The 16,351-nt window shown below is 40.7% G+C and overlaps 2 protein-coding genes and 1 non-coding gene across 5 annotated transcripts in view; 2 read left to right on the plus strand and 1 right to left on the minus strand.

Annotated features, from left to right (window-relative positions):
• The window catches only part of arid1b (AT-rich interaction domain 1B), a 194,959-nt gene extending 189,908 nt beyond the window's left edge, over positions 1 to 5,051 (plus strand). Inside the window, exons 20-22 of the mRNA XM_088433133.1 lie at positions 169 to 904; positions 1,813 to 1,943; positions 2,102 to 5,051. Of these exons, the coding sequence (XP_088289259.1) occupies positions 169 to 904; positions 1,813 to 1,943; positions 2,102 to 3,838 (2,604 nt within the window). The 3' untranslated portion in view covers positions 3,839 to 5,051. The remainder of the gene's footprint in view (positions 1 to 168; positions 905 to 1,812; positions 1,944 to 2,101) is intronic.
• Positions 5,052 to 5,855: 804 nt separating this feature from the next.
• trnah-gug (transfer RNA histidin (anticodon GUG)) lies at positions 5,856 to 5,927 on the minus strand. The gene has a single exon. It is a non-coding gene; the product is annotated as a tRNA-His (tRNA).
• A 3,104-nt stretch (positions 5,928 to 9,031) lies between these two features.
• The window catches only part of zdhhc14 (zDHHC palmitoyltransferase 14), a 31,910-nt gene continuing 24,590 nt past the window's right edge, over positions 9,032 to 16,351 (plus strand). The window contains exons 1-2 of one of the 3 annotated variants that reach the window (XM_088433594.1): positions 9,032 to 9,533; positions 10,070 to 10,364. In XM_088433594.1, coding sequence (XP_088289720.1) covers positions 10,123 to 10,364 — 242 coding nt within the window. In that variant the 5' untranslated portion in view covers positions 9,032 to 9,533; positions 10,070 to 10,122. The remainder of the gene's footprint in view (positions 9,534 to 10,069; positions 10,365 to 16,351) is intronic. The other 2 variants (XM_088433593.1, XM_088433592.1) reach the window with 2 other exon arrangements.

Genomic DNA, 16,351 nt, shown 5'->3' on the forward strand with positions numbered 1-16,351 from the left:
TGTATATGCAATATTTACTGTGCATCTCTATATAATGTAATCATTATTCAAAATCTGTTTGCTTATCAAATTTTGAAATAATTACTTTGATAATTGAATCTTGATGATTGGAAATAATCATTTGTGTGTTAAAAGAAAGTTGCTCACCAGCCACCTTTGCTTCATCAGGGCTACAAACGATCCATGGACGGTATGTATGGTCCTCCACCCAAGAGGCACGAGAGTGAGATGTACGGAATGCAATACTCCAACCAGCAGGCGGACTTGTATAACCATTATGGCGGGAGCTATCCAGGCCCAGATCACAGACCCATCCAAGGACAGTTTCCTTACCCATACCACCGCGATCGGATGGGTTCTGCAATACCAAACCAGCATGGAATGATGGGTGGGGGACCGCCTCCTAATCATGCTGACGGTCCCAACATGTGGCCCTCCAGGACAGACCTTGGTTATCCCTATCCCAATCGACAAGGACACCCATCCCAAATCCCCTCTTATGGCTCAATTGGCAGAGAAGACATTGATGGGCGACAGGGACAGGATCAGTGGCACCGCCAGTCTCCTTATATGTCATCATCAGGCAGTATGCCTCCATTTTCATCACGCCATCCCCCATCCGCTTATTCCAATTCGCATTCAATGGCAAACCACCTGCCCAGAGCCCCCAGTCCTGGAGCTTTCCAACGCTCCTTGGACTCACGTGTGTCACCCAGCAAAGCAGCTTTCTTGTCAGCCATGAAGATGTCAAAGCCTGGGATGTCCATGATGGGATCTCAGGGATGTGGACCTCTGGGTCAGTTCCCTCACAACCTCAAGCGGGACCTCAACTACCCACCGGGATCTGTGGAGGGCACTATGCCAATACTCAGACCTCGACGCAAGCTTACCTCCAAGGACACAGGTGAGACACTGCGTATGTGTCTTCTTCTATTGCCTCCAATTATTTAAGTCCACTAATTTGTTTTACGCTTTAATTGCTTCAATTATAATTTGCCAAGACCCCCCAAGAAAGAATACAACTTTCACACCCACTCACTCAGCAAGCTGACTACCACCCCTCCCCGAGTAGTGTTTAAATAGTGGGGTGTCCCCCACTATTTGAGGAGGACTGGTTGAGTCCAATATGTACACAATGTACACCTCAACTTGGGGGGGGGGGGGGGGGGGGGGGGGGGGGGCTATTACTGAGTTATCTATGGAAAATTGAAGGGATATAAAATGTAATTATCCATTTTCAGCAGTAAAAAAAAAGTTAATAATTTGTCAATAATTAATATAACTAAATTATTTGTCAAATACATTCAACAGGGGCGTCCAAATAACATCTTAATTGCAAATGATTAAATACAGTTTTGTTTAAAGCATTATTTTTTTTAATTGCTTAATCTGTTTGTTTTTTTAACCTCTTCAGAATTTTCTAATTATTTGGCAATTGACAAATGAAAACAGCATAAATAGTCTCAAATACAGCCCAGGGCAAATGGATACAACTGCATGTTAGTCAAGGGTCAACTGGGTTTTGTGATACTTTACAAGCTGATCTGTAATTGGTCGTTACATGGGCCTTGTGCAAGAGTGATGTCATTTTCGGTCTACAGCTAGTGCAAAAATGTGTTTAGAGAGCATTTATTGTCCAGGAAAAATAACAATCAAATTATAAACAAAATAATTTTTGACAGCTGGTAATGGCTAAATAAGTGTATTATCCCTTGAATTGATTATCATTGGTTGCTACCTGACACCGCATCATCCTTCTTTTACAAACCAAGTACTGAATGACAACTTTTCTCCCGTGGTTCTTAATTCCAGGAATGCCCGAGGCCTGGCGTGTAATGATGTCCCTTAAGTCGGGCCTCCTAGCAGAGAGCACATGGGCACTTGATACCATCAACATTCTGCTCTACGATGACAGCACTGTTGCTTCATTTAACCTCTCACAGGTAAGGCAGTCTCTTGACAATATCTCACTGATGTCCAACTCCTCAAATCTAATTCAAGATGCATGTGTAAAAGCACAAATGTCGAGATATTCATCAGGAGTCTTTGTATATCTTTTTTTTCTACTAATGGTTGATGTTTACATTTTGTGTCTGTCTAGTTGCCAGGCTTCCTGGAGCTCATTGTTGAGTACTTCCGCCGTTGTCTGATTGAGATCTTTGGCATCTTGCAAGAGTTTGAAATAGGGACGGTGACAAAGGAAAGCTTGTTGGACCTCAATTCCAAACAGAAAGAAAAAACTACCTTGGACAATGAGACAAAAAGTGAGGTGCAATCTACATCTGAGTCTGTTCCAACTCTGGTGGCGTCAGAGGACCTACCAGGAAATACAGTGAAGGAAGATCTTGCTGTTACTGGGGAGCCCATCTCAGCCGATGAGATGAATAAACCCAATGGGTGCTTCAAAAAGGAAGACGAGAAGAAAGCAGAAAATAAAAGTGATGTTGAGCTGCCTGTCACTGAGCTGGAAGCAAAATCCAAGCAAGCTAGCAAACATGATAAGTTCCCGATAACAATTGTTGACAAAGACAACCTTAGCAGAAACTTGACTCATGACTTGGTTGATGAGTTCACCAGCGGGCTGCGACACTGGCAAGCTGGTGGAGGCGACACCACAGCTCACATTCAGACATACTTTGAACCCCGCTGTGACCCTCCTACCTGGCTGGACGACAAAACACTCGAAGAAGACAAGGAGCAACCGAGAAAACGCATCACGGCCACCATCGATGACGTTCTGTGCGCGCGGGTCGACGCCCTGTCAAACACGCACCCAGCTCGATCGCTGCCATCCTACCCTTTCCGGGTGCACCCAGATGGAGAGCAGGACCAAATCACCTTGCTGGAGGATGAACCGCGCTGCCTGGACGAAACCCCGCTGTGCACGAGCTCAGCCTGGCAGGACTCCTTGACCAAGCGCTGCCTGTGCGTCTCCAACATCGTCCGCGGCTTGTCCTTCATCCCCGGGAACGACTCGGATATGTCGAGACACCCCGCTCTGGTTCTTCTTCTGGGCCGGCTTCTCTTGCTCCACCATCAACATCCTGAGAGGACCAGGTCGTCCCCCGGCTATCAAAGAGATGAGCAGCAGGACAAGGGGCTGTCGAGCAGTAAATACGAATGGTGGTGGGAGTGTCTGAGTCAGCTTAGGGAGAACGCAATGGTAACTCTGGCTAACATCGCAGGCCAGCTGGATCTCTCCACTTACGCCGACACCATCTGCCTGCCCATCTTGGATGGCCTCCTCCACTGGATGGTGTGCCCTTCAGCCGAAGCCCAGGACCCCTTCCCTTCGGCAGTGGCCTACTCCCAGCTCACTCCTCAGAGGCTGGTTCTGGAGTGCCTTTGTAAGCTGAGCATCCAGGAAGGTAACGTGGACCTCCTCCTTGCCACGCCACCTTTCAGTCGACAAGAGAAACTCTTCACGGTACTGGTCCGCTATGTAGGTCAGAGAAAGGCCCAAGTGTACAGGGAGATGGCGGTGGCCATCACCTCCCACCTGGCCCAAGGGGACCCGACGGCGGCACGTGTCATAGCCATGCAGAAAGGCAGCGTGGGTAATTTGGTGGCCTTTTTAGAGGATGGCGTCAGCATGGCACAGTACCAGCAGAACCCTCACAGTTTATTGCACATGGGGCACCCCCACATGGATCCACCTAGCGTGAGCATGTTGTGTCGAGCGGCGAAAGGCCTCTTGGCCATGGCCAAAGTGGAGGAGAACAAAACTGAATTTGTGCTCTATGAAAGTAGATTGTTAGACATTTCCATTTCTTCTGTACTGAACGCTGGAGTAGTGGCCATTATTTGCCAGGTTCTCTTTCACTTGGGGAAGTTATGACAGGAGGACAGGCGGGATTCGCTTGGCAGACATTAAGTTGGACAAACTGTTTCACTTATTTTGCTATTTTTATTCATCAAACTGATAAAACACGTTTTTTTGTTTTGTTTTGTTTTTTTTATTCCACAACAGAATATCTGTTTGTATGCCCTCTCAACCCTGTTGAATGTGGCTTTGAGCTTTCATTTTAATACAAATATTGAATACCTGCTGGTGTTGGTCGTTGATATTATGTTTGGTATTTGTTTACTTTTTTCACCCAAAGCTACCACCGGATTTTGGTGCTGGAGTGTCTTTTTGATTTTATAAAAGCTAAATATGCTCATCTACTTTTTGTTATTGGAGAGTATTTATTAAAATGTGACACTGTACAGGAATTTGAACCTTTTTTTGTCAGCACTTGTGGAAAAACAACACACTGACCGTTTGATTTGAAATCTTTATGTCGGTCGCTGAAAGAGAACTTGTGCAATATGGACTCGAGCAAGTGGTCCCTTCTATGAACCGGATGACGAATACACGCCTGCAGTGTGCATTTTAGGCCACAAGGGGGCAGCTTGCACCAGCCAATCAACTTGAGAGAAGCGCACTTGTCAAAAAGAAATTTTTATTTATTGCTCATTGCCTCAACGACTTTGGAACTCTTGTCTCATCGATGCTCGTTTCATCTTGTCTGTATTTCATCACTGTATACAAACTGTACAATGGAGCCACATGGTTCTGTCCATATCAATCAAGCATAGCAAGAACCGGGACGATTTAACAAATGCTTTTATTGTTGTTAAACATTTGTTAATGTTATTATGAGTATTTTGTTAATGGGGTCTGATATTTGAACATGGTAACCAATGTTTCAATGTAAAAAAAAAAATAATAATAATAATAAAAGCCTGTATGCATTGTATTATAGCTGAGAAAACAATCGCTTTGGTAATCAAACATGAAAGTGCCAGGGTGAGAGGATATATAGTTGAGGTTAAACAAGAAAACTGAAAACTTTTTTTGTTTGTTAAATGTCCTCCATTCACATTAGTGGGCATATTTTGGAGTGCCCTATAAAAGAAATATTGGAAAACCTACAAGGTGTTCAAAATGCTCATTGTAAAATTTGCCTTTTTCGTATGACTACAGTATGTCTCTTTTATCCGGTATATACATTTATACTCTGTGCTGCACATGTCACAAATAAATGTACTATGAACATCACCAAGCATCACGGGGTTATCTAATGTTTGTACTCGACACAATTTAGTTTCAAGGCATGTATGAATTTTGAGTAAGCGTACCCCTGAGGTGAAAATCCAGTTTATGCATCCACCACAGCTTGAAAACCAAAAAGGTCTGTTTTGGTAGGATACCGTAGAATTGGTAGGATACCGTAGAATTGACTGCATTAAATCGATAATGCCTAATTCTACTACTCACTACACTGTGACAGTACTTTGCAGCTGTGCTTAATTATGTTCTTGTGTTTTCCATTTTTGGTTGAATTCGTCTGCCCTCTCTTTTGTCTGTTTCTGAATGGTTTCAATAATAGCATTCCATAGATGACAACACCCATTAAATACGTCAGACTAGGCTTTAAAGAAGGAGAAGCTGAGCTGCTGAATGAGTATCACATAGGTTTAATCATTAAAACAAGCTGACTGCATAAAAGGTGAACACAAACTTTATAATGAGATCCATGACATGAAAATTGGTCGATTTCATGTCACGCAATAGTAAACATGCCTCATGGCTAATGTGAAACTGAATTTTACATGTAGGTGTGGATACACACTTATGTCATTGTTGAGTATCTTTAAGGTACGCAGGAAAAACGTTTGTGTTTTTTCCTGCCTCACGATCCTGAAACATTTTATTTGAAACTACTTAAATATCCTTCAAAACTTCACTCAGTTTTCGTATTACCTGCAAGACAAGCTTTATTTAACCTGACCACCTGTAGCAATCATTGAAAGGTTTCCTTTTGCAATAGTATTACATAGTAGGGTTTTTAGGTTAAATAAACTAATTATGCCATGACCCGGATTCGAACCGGGGTTGCTGCGGCCACAACACAGAGTACTAACCACTATACGATCATGGCGAGCTACCTGGAGCTACCTAGAGGGCTTCGGTCACAATTTTCAGTCGTGTGTCGTGGTAGAGTTTGTTTTTTTTTTTTTTTTTTTTCCCTATGGACCGTTTAGACCTATTTTTTTGCATGGTATGGACCAAAGAAATAATGGAATCATTAATGTTTTCTGAACAATCCATTTCAAACATTCACGTTGTTTTTAATCATGGGGTGGAAATTAAAACATTTAAACCTGATTAACAGTTTCATGGACAATTAAAATAACCTTTTGTTGCTGCCTTTTGCGAACATTGGATTACTACATCTAACGTTTAACTCTGCTCATTGAAAACACAGACAGAATTATTTTAGCCCTGCCTTGTCATTTGAAATGGGTCACGCTTCTTGGTATGGTGAAGTCGGATGTGTTTCACGTAGGCAGACGCCATGCAGGAGAAAGCCTCCCACACTTAGTTTTCTCTGAGAAGCTGAGTCATCACACTGACTGTAGGTGTGATGGCTGAGAGGAAGCTGTGTTTGGTTACCTGTAGGGAAACTGTCTTGCTGCCTCTCATCACCAGTGTAGGTAGGTACATGTGTGCACAATTGGGGAAGGATGATCAAATGAGATGATGGAACCAAATATGTACAAACATTACAGGCAACAACAACAAAAATGACCTGAAACAAGTAAATGGACAAAGGTAAGTGGGATGCACGGAGGGAAATAGCTGATTGGATACACAAGGACGCGAGACGCACGGCCGACAGGAATGACAGACGAGCCATTGACTCCATTGTGATGTCCTGATGAGATGCAATGCAGGAATTTACACATTGAAAATAGCAATGTTGAGTTCACCTGAGAACGATAAAGCATGTGTGTCAGTGGAGAGAAGGAGAGAGTGTAATAAACACCAGACAGATGAGGCTGGTGATGCAATCAATCATACAAAAGTGGGCGGAACAGGAAATTGCAACAACACAACCACTGCACCAGTTGGCATCGGTGTAAAACTATGTGGTAACTGCCTGACTCACTTCTCAGCACTCTTTTCATTCGAAACAACATTGCCGGAGCCTCCATTTGAGGAACAACCCATTTGTTCCTTCTCCAGAAAAATGCTGTTTAACAATTTCAACAATGCTGAGAGGAACGAAACAAAGACATAGATTTTCAGCGTCAACAAAGAAACTGACATGTTTCAGACATTAGCATGCCCGAATTACCTGCTAGTACTGAATTGATATTGAAGATTAGCATTTACATTGTTTTCATTTATTTAACTCAGTTATTGATGCCCTTGTGGCAAATGGCTCTGGAGAGTATGCATGTCTTGTTTTGTTGGATTTAACTGCAGCGTTTGGTTGGGTAGACAACAGTATCCTACTGGCTAATTTATAGCACCAGGTGGGCATAAGTGGTAGTGCTCCAGAAAAGTTTAGGTCTTATTTGGCAGGCAGGACATTTTGTCAGCCTGCATTACTCTGAGTCCCGTATGTCGTAGGTTCTATTTTGAGGCCATTGCTGCTTTCCCTACATCTGCTGTCTCTGGGTTCCATCCTAAGAAAACTTGGCATGTCCTTCCACTGCTATGCAAATAACAATGTCCAGCTAACCAAAAAGGATGCTTCTTCCTTGAAGCCACTTTTCTCCTGTCTAGTGGAAATCAAAGCCTTGGATGGCATGGATTTTTTTAAATTCCAATTAAAATAAAACAGAAGTTAAAAGTGTTGGCTCCCAGTGGCCACCCTGTTAACCGGAGCGTCTTTTCTGGAACCAATAGTCTCAGACCTGGGTTTTAAATCGGACAGTGATTTTAAATTAGACCAGCAAATCAGCACTGTATTCATATTCAGGTTTTTAAAATCGTAGATGGCATAGACTACTTCGATTTGTTTACAAAATTAAAAGGTCTCACCTTCCTCTCTCTCTCTCTCTCTCTCTCTCTCTCTCTCTCTCTCTCTCTCTCTCTCTTTCGGAGTCTATATATATATATATATATATATATATTAGTGATGGGACGTTTGAAACCGAGACTCCGAAACCCATGTCAGCCGAGTGAGGCGGCTACACCGAACAGTGCATCAAAAACCCTTAAGCACAAAAAAAACGAGGCACTGGAAATTATGTAAATAAGTCATATATTTGTTGCTTTCAATTTGTCAACTGTGAAAAGAGCAACTAATGGCTCTCAAATGAGGGTCCACTTTTGAGCTTGGAAAAGGCACTCCACTGGTAAGTGAGATTTTAAAATATGTTTAAAAAAGTAACATCCAAGCAACAAATTCCTTAAAGGTAATTATTAAATTATGGGAACGTTTGAGTAAAGCTCCGTTCATAAGGATAATGTTATAATCAGTAAGAATCAGAATGGTTCGACCCACACTGTAATTATGCCACTTCAAGTTGCCTGTCAATGACTTGACAGCTGTATTTAAAACCAATTATTATTTCCTGAGAACAGATATTTAGCATGACCCAAAGGGTGATACTTTTTCTTGATAATTTAATGTGCACAAATCTTTATTTATAATTAATTATTCCATTTGTTGTTTGTTTTTGTTTCCAAATAGTTTAAGAGACCACTATGTAGTTAGTGTAATAAATCAGACAAACCGCACAGCACTCTGCTTTATTGAACCAAGAATGAATTGCGCTGGTTAGAGAGTACTTGGCCCCCCAAAATCATTCGTCGTACAGTACATTATGAACCACTGACATAGACGTTCAGGTGTTCTATTTAATAAGGCTTTGAGGTTTGACTCTTTTTTTTTTTTTTTTACCCCAAAATCACTATGGCAAATGGCTCAAAAGCTTCACGAGGCTTCGTTAGCCCATCTCTTATTTTTTTTTCTCAGCACTACAGGTACATTTAATTTAAACCATGTTGCAGACACATTTTGTGATTTGGTTTTTAAGCCTAAAATGGTAGGACATTTGATTTTGTTGGTGTGGAACCTTTATAAATAGCATTCTTTTATATTTGTTGTATGAATATTTATTCTTATAGATGCCCTCCCACTCCCGACACACACGCACACACACATACATAAAATGTATGCCAGATGGTAACTTTGGGAAGCCTTGAAAGAGAAGGTGGGAAGCGGGGCGCCCCCTCGTTGATGTCTTCCAAGTGGGCGGAGCTGACTGGGAGGCTCCGCTCCTTCGCTCGGCTCCCATGGTGATGGTGCTAGCGAGGGTGGCATTTCAGCCCGCGTACCGGGACACAATGTAAACGGGGAACTGAACCGGATCGGCAAAAACTCACATTTGGGGAACGTACAACTTTTTTTCCTCCTTCGATACCCGATGGAACAGCGGCGATTCGTGTCCAATCATAGCGGGTCGTTTTGAGAAAAACGCTGGCGCTTTGTGGACCCGTCGGCAGGCAGCTATAGTCGGGAACCGGGATGCTGGAGCTCGCCTGAGAGCAACCCGGCCCTGTATGTTGTCTTTTTCTTCGGATGTGCCTTGGAGGTTCTTTGACGATCAACTCCATATTCAACCATCCAAACTTCTAAAATGGTGTGTTTCGCCTTGTCCTCTGCTTGTTTTCCAACCTGGATAAGAAAGGGAGGAGCGGCGACGACGTGACAACTCCCAGACACGACTGCCAGATTTACATTCCCTCGGTAAAAAAAAAGAAAAAGAAAAGAAAAAACAGCAAACATAGCCACTATCGCGTAGCCTCGCGAAGCAGAGAGCACCAACACATCCTGTAAACGAGGAGACACATTGTTGACAGTCTACACACGAATCTCTTCGGTTTAGCCTGTCTGTGCGCAAAGGGGGTTCTGCGGTTGAATTAAAAAAAAACTAAAACGTGCATTTATATTTATGTCTATCCATGAGCTAGCCCCCAATTGCACTAGGTTAGCAAAATACAAACCTATATTCTGTCCAATTTGCTAGTCGTGTTAGCTTTAGCTTCACTTCAAATGCTATGCGAAGCTAACCAGGTTGCTTGCTAACAAATATCTACTATTGTTGTCAAAAGGCGCATGTAGCTGGCTAACTTTTGTGTTTGTTTTGTTTTTCACACACAACGCCGTATTATTTCATACGAAGATTAAGCTACCTTTATTGAGCTACATAATAGTCACTTTAAAAACAATCTCAGGTGTTTATGTTAGCTGAACTAACTTCCCCTTGTGTGTTGTCTCAACAGTGGCACATCTAGCCAGGGATTCACTCGATAAGGGCATTTAAAAGAGAAAATTGATGCATCTTGGAGTGTCCGAGTCGATGAGAGAGTGCGAGTACAGCCAAATAAGCACTCGCAGCTCCACTCCGATGGAGACCCCTTTTAAGAAGAAGAACCCCAAAAAGAGGAAGTGGGAATCCTTCCCTGGTCGGAATAAATTTTACTGCGATGGGAGGATAATGATGGCCAAGCAGACAGGGGTCTTCTACCTCACCCTTGTTCTCATTCTTGTCACTTGTGGACTTTTCTTCACATTTGAGTGAGTATTGTTTTGAGTCACTTTGTTATCCAATCTACGACTAACCTGTGCACTTTGACCTGAAGAATTAGCGATTTCATGGGTTCACCCAAGTTGAAATGATAGAAGCGGGTCAGTTGTAAGTTGAGTGCTTCCAATTATTCTTCTGGACTAAGTGGGATGTCATCCTGAACTGACCGGGTATTAACCCGAACCTTTTTCGCTCTCTTTCCTTAAACTGAGTTTTAGTTTAGAGTTGTGGTGCATTTTACTGATGTATATTACCAGACTAACTAATCTGATCACTAGGATAAACATCTCCATAAACTTTAACTGAAAACATAGCCATGCATTTTTTTTCCATTCCACCTATATTAAGTTGAAGATTGTCTAACGAACGATTCTAGCCAGACATCATCACAATTTACATTTCTCTGAGAAAAAGCTGCTAATAGAGTTGAAAATCCCAATGTCCCATCACTTCTCAGCAATATTTATATCTTGCCCGGCTAATCATAGGTCCTTCTGGGACTACTATATTAGTGACCCCTGTGAAAAACCACTCGTATACAGCCAACACATAGGTTTACCACAGTACATTGTTTCTCTCACCCCTTAAACTAATCAACTGTCATCGCAGAAACACAATCAGTTTGAGATAAAAATCATGCTCCATCATGATCGTGGTTGCTCAATCGGGCCTTCTGTCAGGGTAAAGTGCTTTCGAACCACATACTGTAGTGCTTAATAGGCAAACTCCTGTGTGTGCAGTGGATAATGGCTACTGTTCACTATCTTCATGGTGAATTTGTTCTTTGTTCCATTATGTCATCAGACCAAATGTTGAGACGTGGACCAGGATAGTTGCATCTGAAATGTTGTCAGTGCTTGCGTACGAACTATTTACTGTTTTCTATGACTTTGAAAAGTGTCTACTTTATTTTAACAAGTCCTTCCTAATTATAGGGAAGGGGTGTCCAAACTCGGTCCTCGAGGGCCGCTGTCCTTTTCCTGTTTTCAGGCTTCTTATCCTGTCACACCTGATTCAAACCATCAGGATCATTAACAGGCTTCTGGTGACATTGCTGATGTGCTGATCATTTGAATCAGGTGTATTGGGGAAAAAAAGGAAAACATGCAGGATATCGACCCCTGAGGACCGGGTTTGGACAGCCCTGGATTTCCAAGTTTGCATTAAAAGTAATGAAAATAACCCCAAAATGGAATATAAATTCCCAGGTGAAATGAATGGAAATGGAATTTATCTGTTCCATCAATTTAATGTTCATTTAGAGGTGAAACGGTTAATCAACATGTAATCAATAATCAAGTTAATCGATATTTTTTTCATAAAACATCATTTAATATTTAACCAAAATCTCAGAATTTAATCTTCACAGGTTTAGTTAGTCCTAAACAGACATATTATCGTCCTGTTAATAGAAATAAGACATTAAAAAAATGTGCTTTTAGTTTGTTTTGCAATTAACAATATCAGCCACTTTTCTCTCATTTTGGTCAAAATAAGATACTTAATAATTGGAAAACTAAAACCTATTTTTTTTACACTCAACTTGAGAAAATGCACAGGTTTGGGAATCAAAACATGTTTTTCAAAATTCAATAAATCGAAAAAATAATCCTCTGGTATATTTGACCACTAGGAGGCAGTACTCGAAAATCGTCAAGCAGACACAATCGAAAAATGAAGATCTTCTTCTAATACTACTTAATATTTGTTTTTCAGACCAATAAAATTGGTGCTTTTAAAACACAACCTTTCTCCTCCCCATAAAATGACAGATCGTTTTAAAGACGCACCTAATCCAATATAACAATTTTGAAATGTTTTAATTTGCAATTTATAGTTTGTGTTTGTAAAATGCTGTCATTGTGAGTACTGATACCTTGAAATAGGGCTCGCCATCAGCCCGATGCCAATATTTGGTATTGGTAGTCACGTCGTATGACTCGAATCTTGACATGGTCTTTTTGCATATAGTACTTGTCTATAATCTCCTTCCAATCTCTTGATACAAGTCTCGCCACCTTTTGTGGTATACAGTATACACCATGTTACCAAACAGAGACTGCTTGCCACCCTGTTTGAAGGCATCAGCGATGCTAATTAAAACACACACCATAGTTTAACTTGCTCTGATGGTCTAATTATATATCTTTTCAAGAGGTAATACTTCCATTCTTGACTTGGCCCATTTCATCAGTTAGTTGCTGTTGTATGGAGCCTGTGATAGAAAATAGAAAAAATACAGATCGATGGATTCAAGGCTCCTGAAGGTTGTTTGCTGTTTTGTCATGATGCTGGAGTGAAATCATGAGCATTACGTGTACAAAGCTGCACATTATCACATCTATCAGTATTGACCTCTGGACCATTTAATCTTTGAATACGTTGTCACCTGAGCAGACCAACACATCCATGGTCAAAGGACGGTCTGTCAAGGGAGCACGTGTGTCATGCTAAGGCTTTTTCAGAAATTATATACTACCGAACAAACAATTGCTCTTTGACCTCCTTGCCCTAACTGTCCGTAGTCGAGGCCTAACGAGTTCTCTTGACATTCCTCGCTCTGCATTTCCCTAGACCCTACTACAGGGTTGTCAAATTCATTTTTGTGGCGGGCCACGCTGGTTAAAGCTTCACTCATTATGACTGTGAAACCAAATGTGTTTTATCCTCTCACCCTATTATAACATTATACATACGTGTCATCGTGTCATTACATTATACTTATTTGATACTGTAAAAAGGGTCTCAGAAGAATTCTTGCAAAATCTCAACATTATTTTTTATTACACAGGACAATGACAAATTTAGGTATAGGTCTTCAACTAAGGATCATTTTAATAATCAGTCTGTTGATTGTTTTCTCAATGGTTGAATGAATTGGATTTAAAAATTCAACTTCCAGTCATTTATTCAAGGCCAGGACATGATTTCAAATTGACTGGGCAAAAAATAAAAATAAATAAATGAATTAAAATTCAGTTACTGGTTTGGTCTGTAACGTCCATTAAAAAGACACCAAAATCCCGCTAATTAAAGTCCAAAGAAAAACAGAAACAATTTTATTTTGATACAACGCCACAAAAATAGGTCTGCTTCTGTTTTCTGCTGAGAGGCTGAAATTTTGAGCATTTGGATCATTTAAAATGAAACTAATTATCAAAATGATTAATTGACTATCAAAATCAGTTAATCAGTTAATTTGATAATTGATTAGTTGTTTTTTAATAGATCAATCATTGGAGCTTATGTTGGTACAGATTTTAGCTAGGAACATGGCGATTAAAACATGGTTTGCTTTTGTGCGCCATTAGTTGGATACCTGTGTGGTATACCAATTGGCCCTAGTCATTAGCAGATCTGCACGTTGGCATCTGTGTGATTAACTTTAATGTTTCTATTGAAAAGACTGTTCCATTTCATTCTTTATTCATAAGGTTGTGGTGCGTTTGCAAGATGATGTTTGCATAATTTATTGCATGTTTTCTAGAGATCCCTCAACATCTCTATGTTCATTTTGATATTTTTATTTTTTGAGTCAAAGGGGTGCTGAGCCAAATACAAAATAGCCCTGTTAGCAAGCAGCAGACTTTGGTCTGTTTATTATTCTGTTTCAAGCTCCCACAGATGCACGTGTGCTGTCTTTGAACGTGTTGTCTAGTCTTGCGGCACAGTTTACTAAAATATGTTCTGTCATATGGTTTTGTTTTTTGAAAAGTGGTTAAATGAACTACAATGGTGCAGCAAATTACTATTTTACCTTAAAAGCAGGACTGCTTTTCTTCTGCTTTGGAAATTCTTGTCCAGGCGTTTTTGATGTATTCAGTAATTACTTATTTAAAGGCTGATTAAGTCAGGTTAAGTTAAACACATCTTGTGAAATTTTAAATGTATGGGGAAGTTTGCAATGTACTGTTTATAAGCAAAGTTACATTTTCTTTACAATTATGTGTTGTGTGTGCTCCCTGAGACTTATCACCATATTTTTTATTAATATCGAATTTGCTATCGACTAATAATGACATCACAGTGCCTAAGAGTTCTGCTTGCGATTATGACCCCCAAACTCAGACAACAGGTAAGCCGCAAGCCCTATTACCTGAACCCTTAGGTACCGTGATGCTGTTTTCAGTGAACAAGTAGCAAAATAGGAGCTTCCAAATTCCGTATGTGGCAGCACGGAGGAACGTTTGTTGGCTGTCTTTTTCTGGATCATCGGTAGATCGATCCTCAATTAATATTTTAGCTTGTTATTCTTTTATGCCCATAGGTGGGCTTTTGTTGTTATTCTGCAGAGATGGCAGCTCACTCATGTTGCTGTTTCCAGGGTAACCAATGCATTACCGTTCATTCCTGTTTGACATTGGATAGGTTGTCTCCGTAGCAACAATACCCTAAAATCTGAAATAAATGTAAGCTTTTCTAACAGGAATCCCCTTCCCAGCAATATTCCTCTTTCACTTCCATCAAAGGTTGAAGACTGCTCCTTGTTTTTACTGCTCAGATGGAAAACTCTTACCGAATCTGCTCTGTCTTTGCCACATATTTATTGATTTGTTTCTATTGTAGAAGTTGCCCTCAAAATTGCATGCATCCTCTGCCTTGTATTGAATTCTGGCCATCATTTTCTGTGGAATGACAGCCTATTCAATATTTTGTTGATGTATGACTCACTGTTTCTGAAGACAGGCTTTACGCTTTTTTTCTCCACAACTGCTAAAAGGAGATGTCGAATACTGTACTTAAACTTTTAAAATTACTATAGTCACAGACCAGATGCCCCCCCCCCCCAAAAAAAAAAATTAACAATGTAGATGGACACACTATTCGAAAGCGCTCAGTGTCCCTTCACAATAGACATATAAATGTAAGTAAATACAGTAGGCATATTGTTAAATAAATAGCTAATGTTAAATTAATAACTGTCAGTCTAAAGTTTCTCTGCAATTCTGCTTCAAATTTTGTTATTAGGATGATATTTTATACCTGAAATATTTCACTCCATAGCGTTCTCATTGATTATATGATGTTATTTTATTTGTTTATTTATTTATTTGGTATAGAACCCCCAACACACAGTGGCCATTACCCCAGTGTGTCCCAAATTGGATTGATTACTTTGTTCTGTCAAGGATGGAGCTTTTTTTACCATTGTTGTAGCAATTTAAGAATAATCATTATTTTGAGTCAAATTTGACTAATTGCACCATTAAATCTTTCACACCTGCTCTTGATTTCCGACTGGATTTTCTTCTGTTGACTGACTGCGCACCCACACAACAATCCGACGCTGTGAGTTGGAACATTAGCACGCGCTGTCAGCCAGAGGTGGGCAGTCCGTCTGCACTGCCGGACTCTCTGTCAATCCATCACTGACGGACAACCGTTTTGCTGACGGACTGATAAATGGTGGGAATGCAAAAAAGAAAAACAAACAAAAAAAACAACAACAGATTAAGATTGTTGGTGTATTTTTCATCCATAGTTGTAATTGTTGTTGTAATTGAGAAACGATGAGTTCTGAGCTTGAGCATCATGTAAAGCATGATAATGCCTCCCAGTGGACATGACCTGGCCGCTTTGTCACTATGCTGCGTTAGAATCGCCTTCCAGGTGTAAATGAGGACCAGTGACTACTGCCGCCGATGGTATTACTTTGGAGTAGTTAGGCGAGTTGTCGTGTGTTCCGCAGTCATTTTTCCGACCTGATGTACCGACACAACAGGCTGACGCAACAGCGGGCCCACTATTGCCAGCTGTTGGGAGTGTGCTCATTTTCATTCATTTGCAAAAAAAAAAAAAAAATCCTAATTATGCTTGACTTTAATTACCATGGATGAGCAATCTATGTGAATGGATTCTGAGATCATTTTTCTCTCCCCTGCTATCTTCTTTTACGGAACCCAACCTGCGGATGCTAAAAATAGTTTGCTCAGTTTGCGTAAATAACCGAGGTTAGCATACATAGCTTGGCATACAT

The sequence above is a fragment of the Hippichthys cyanospilos genome, chromosome 14 (assembly GCF_059441005.1).
Source record: "Hippichthys cyanospilos isolate Australia breed blue-spotted pipefish chromosome 14, RoL_Hcya_1.0, whole genome shotgun sequence".
Classification (NCBI taxonomy): domain Eukaryota; kingdom Metazoa; phylum Chordata; class Actinopteri; order Syngnathiformes; family Syngnathidae; genus Hippichthys; species Hippichthys cyanospilos.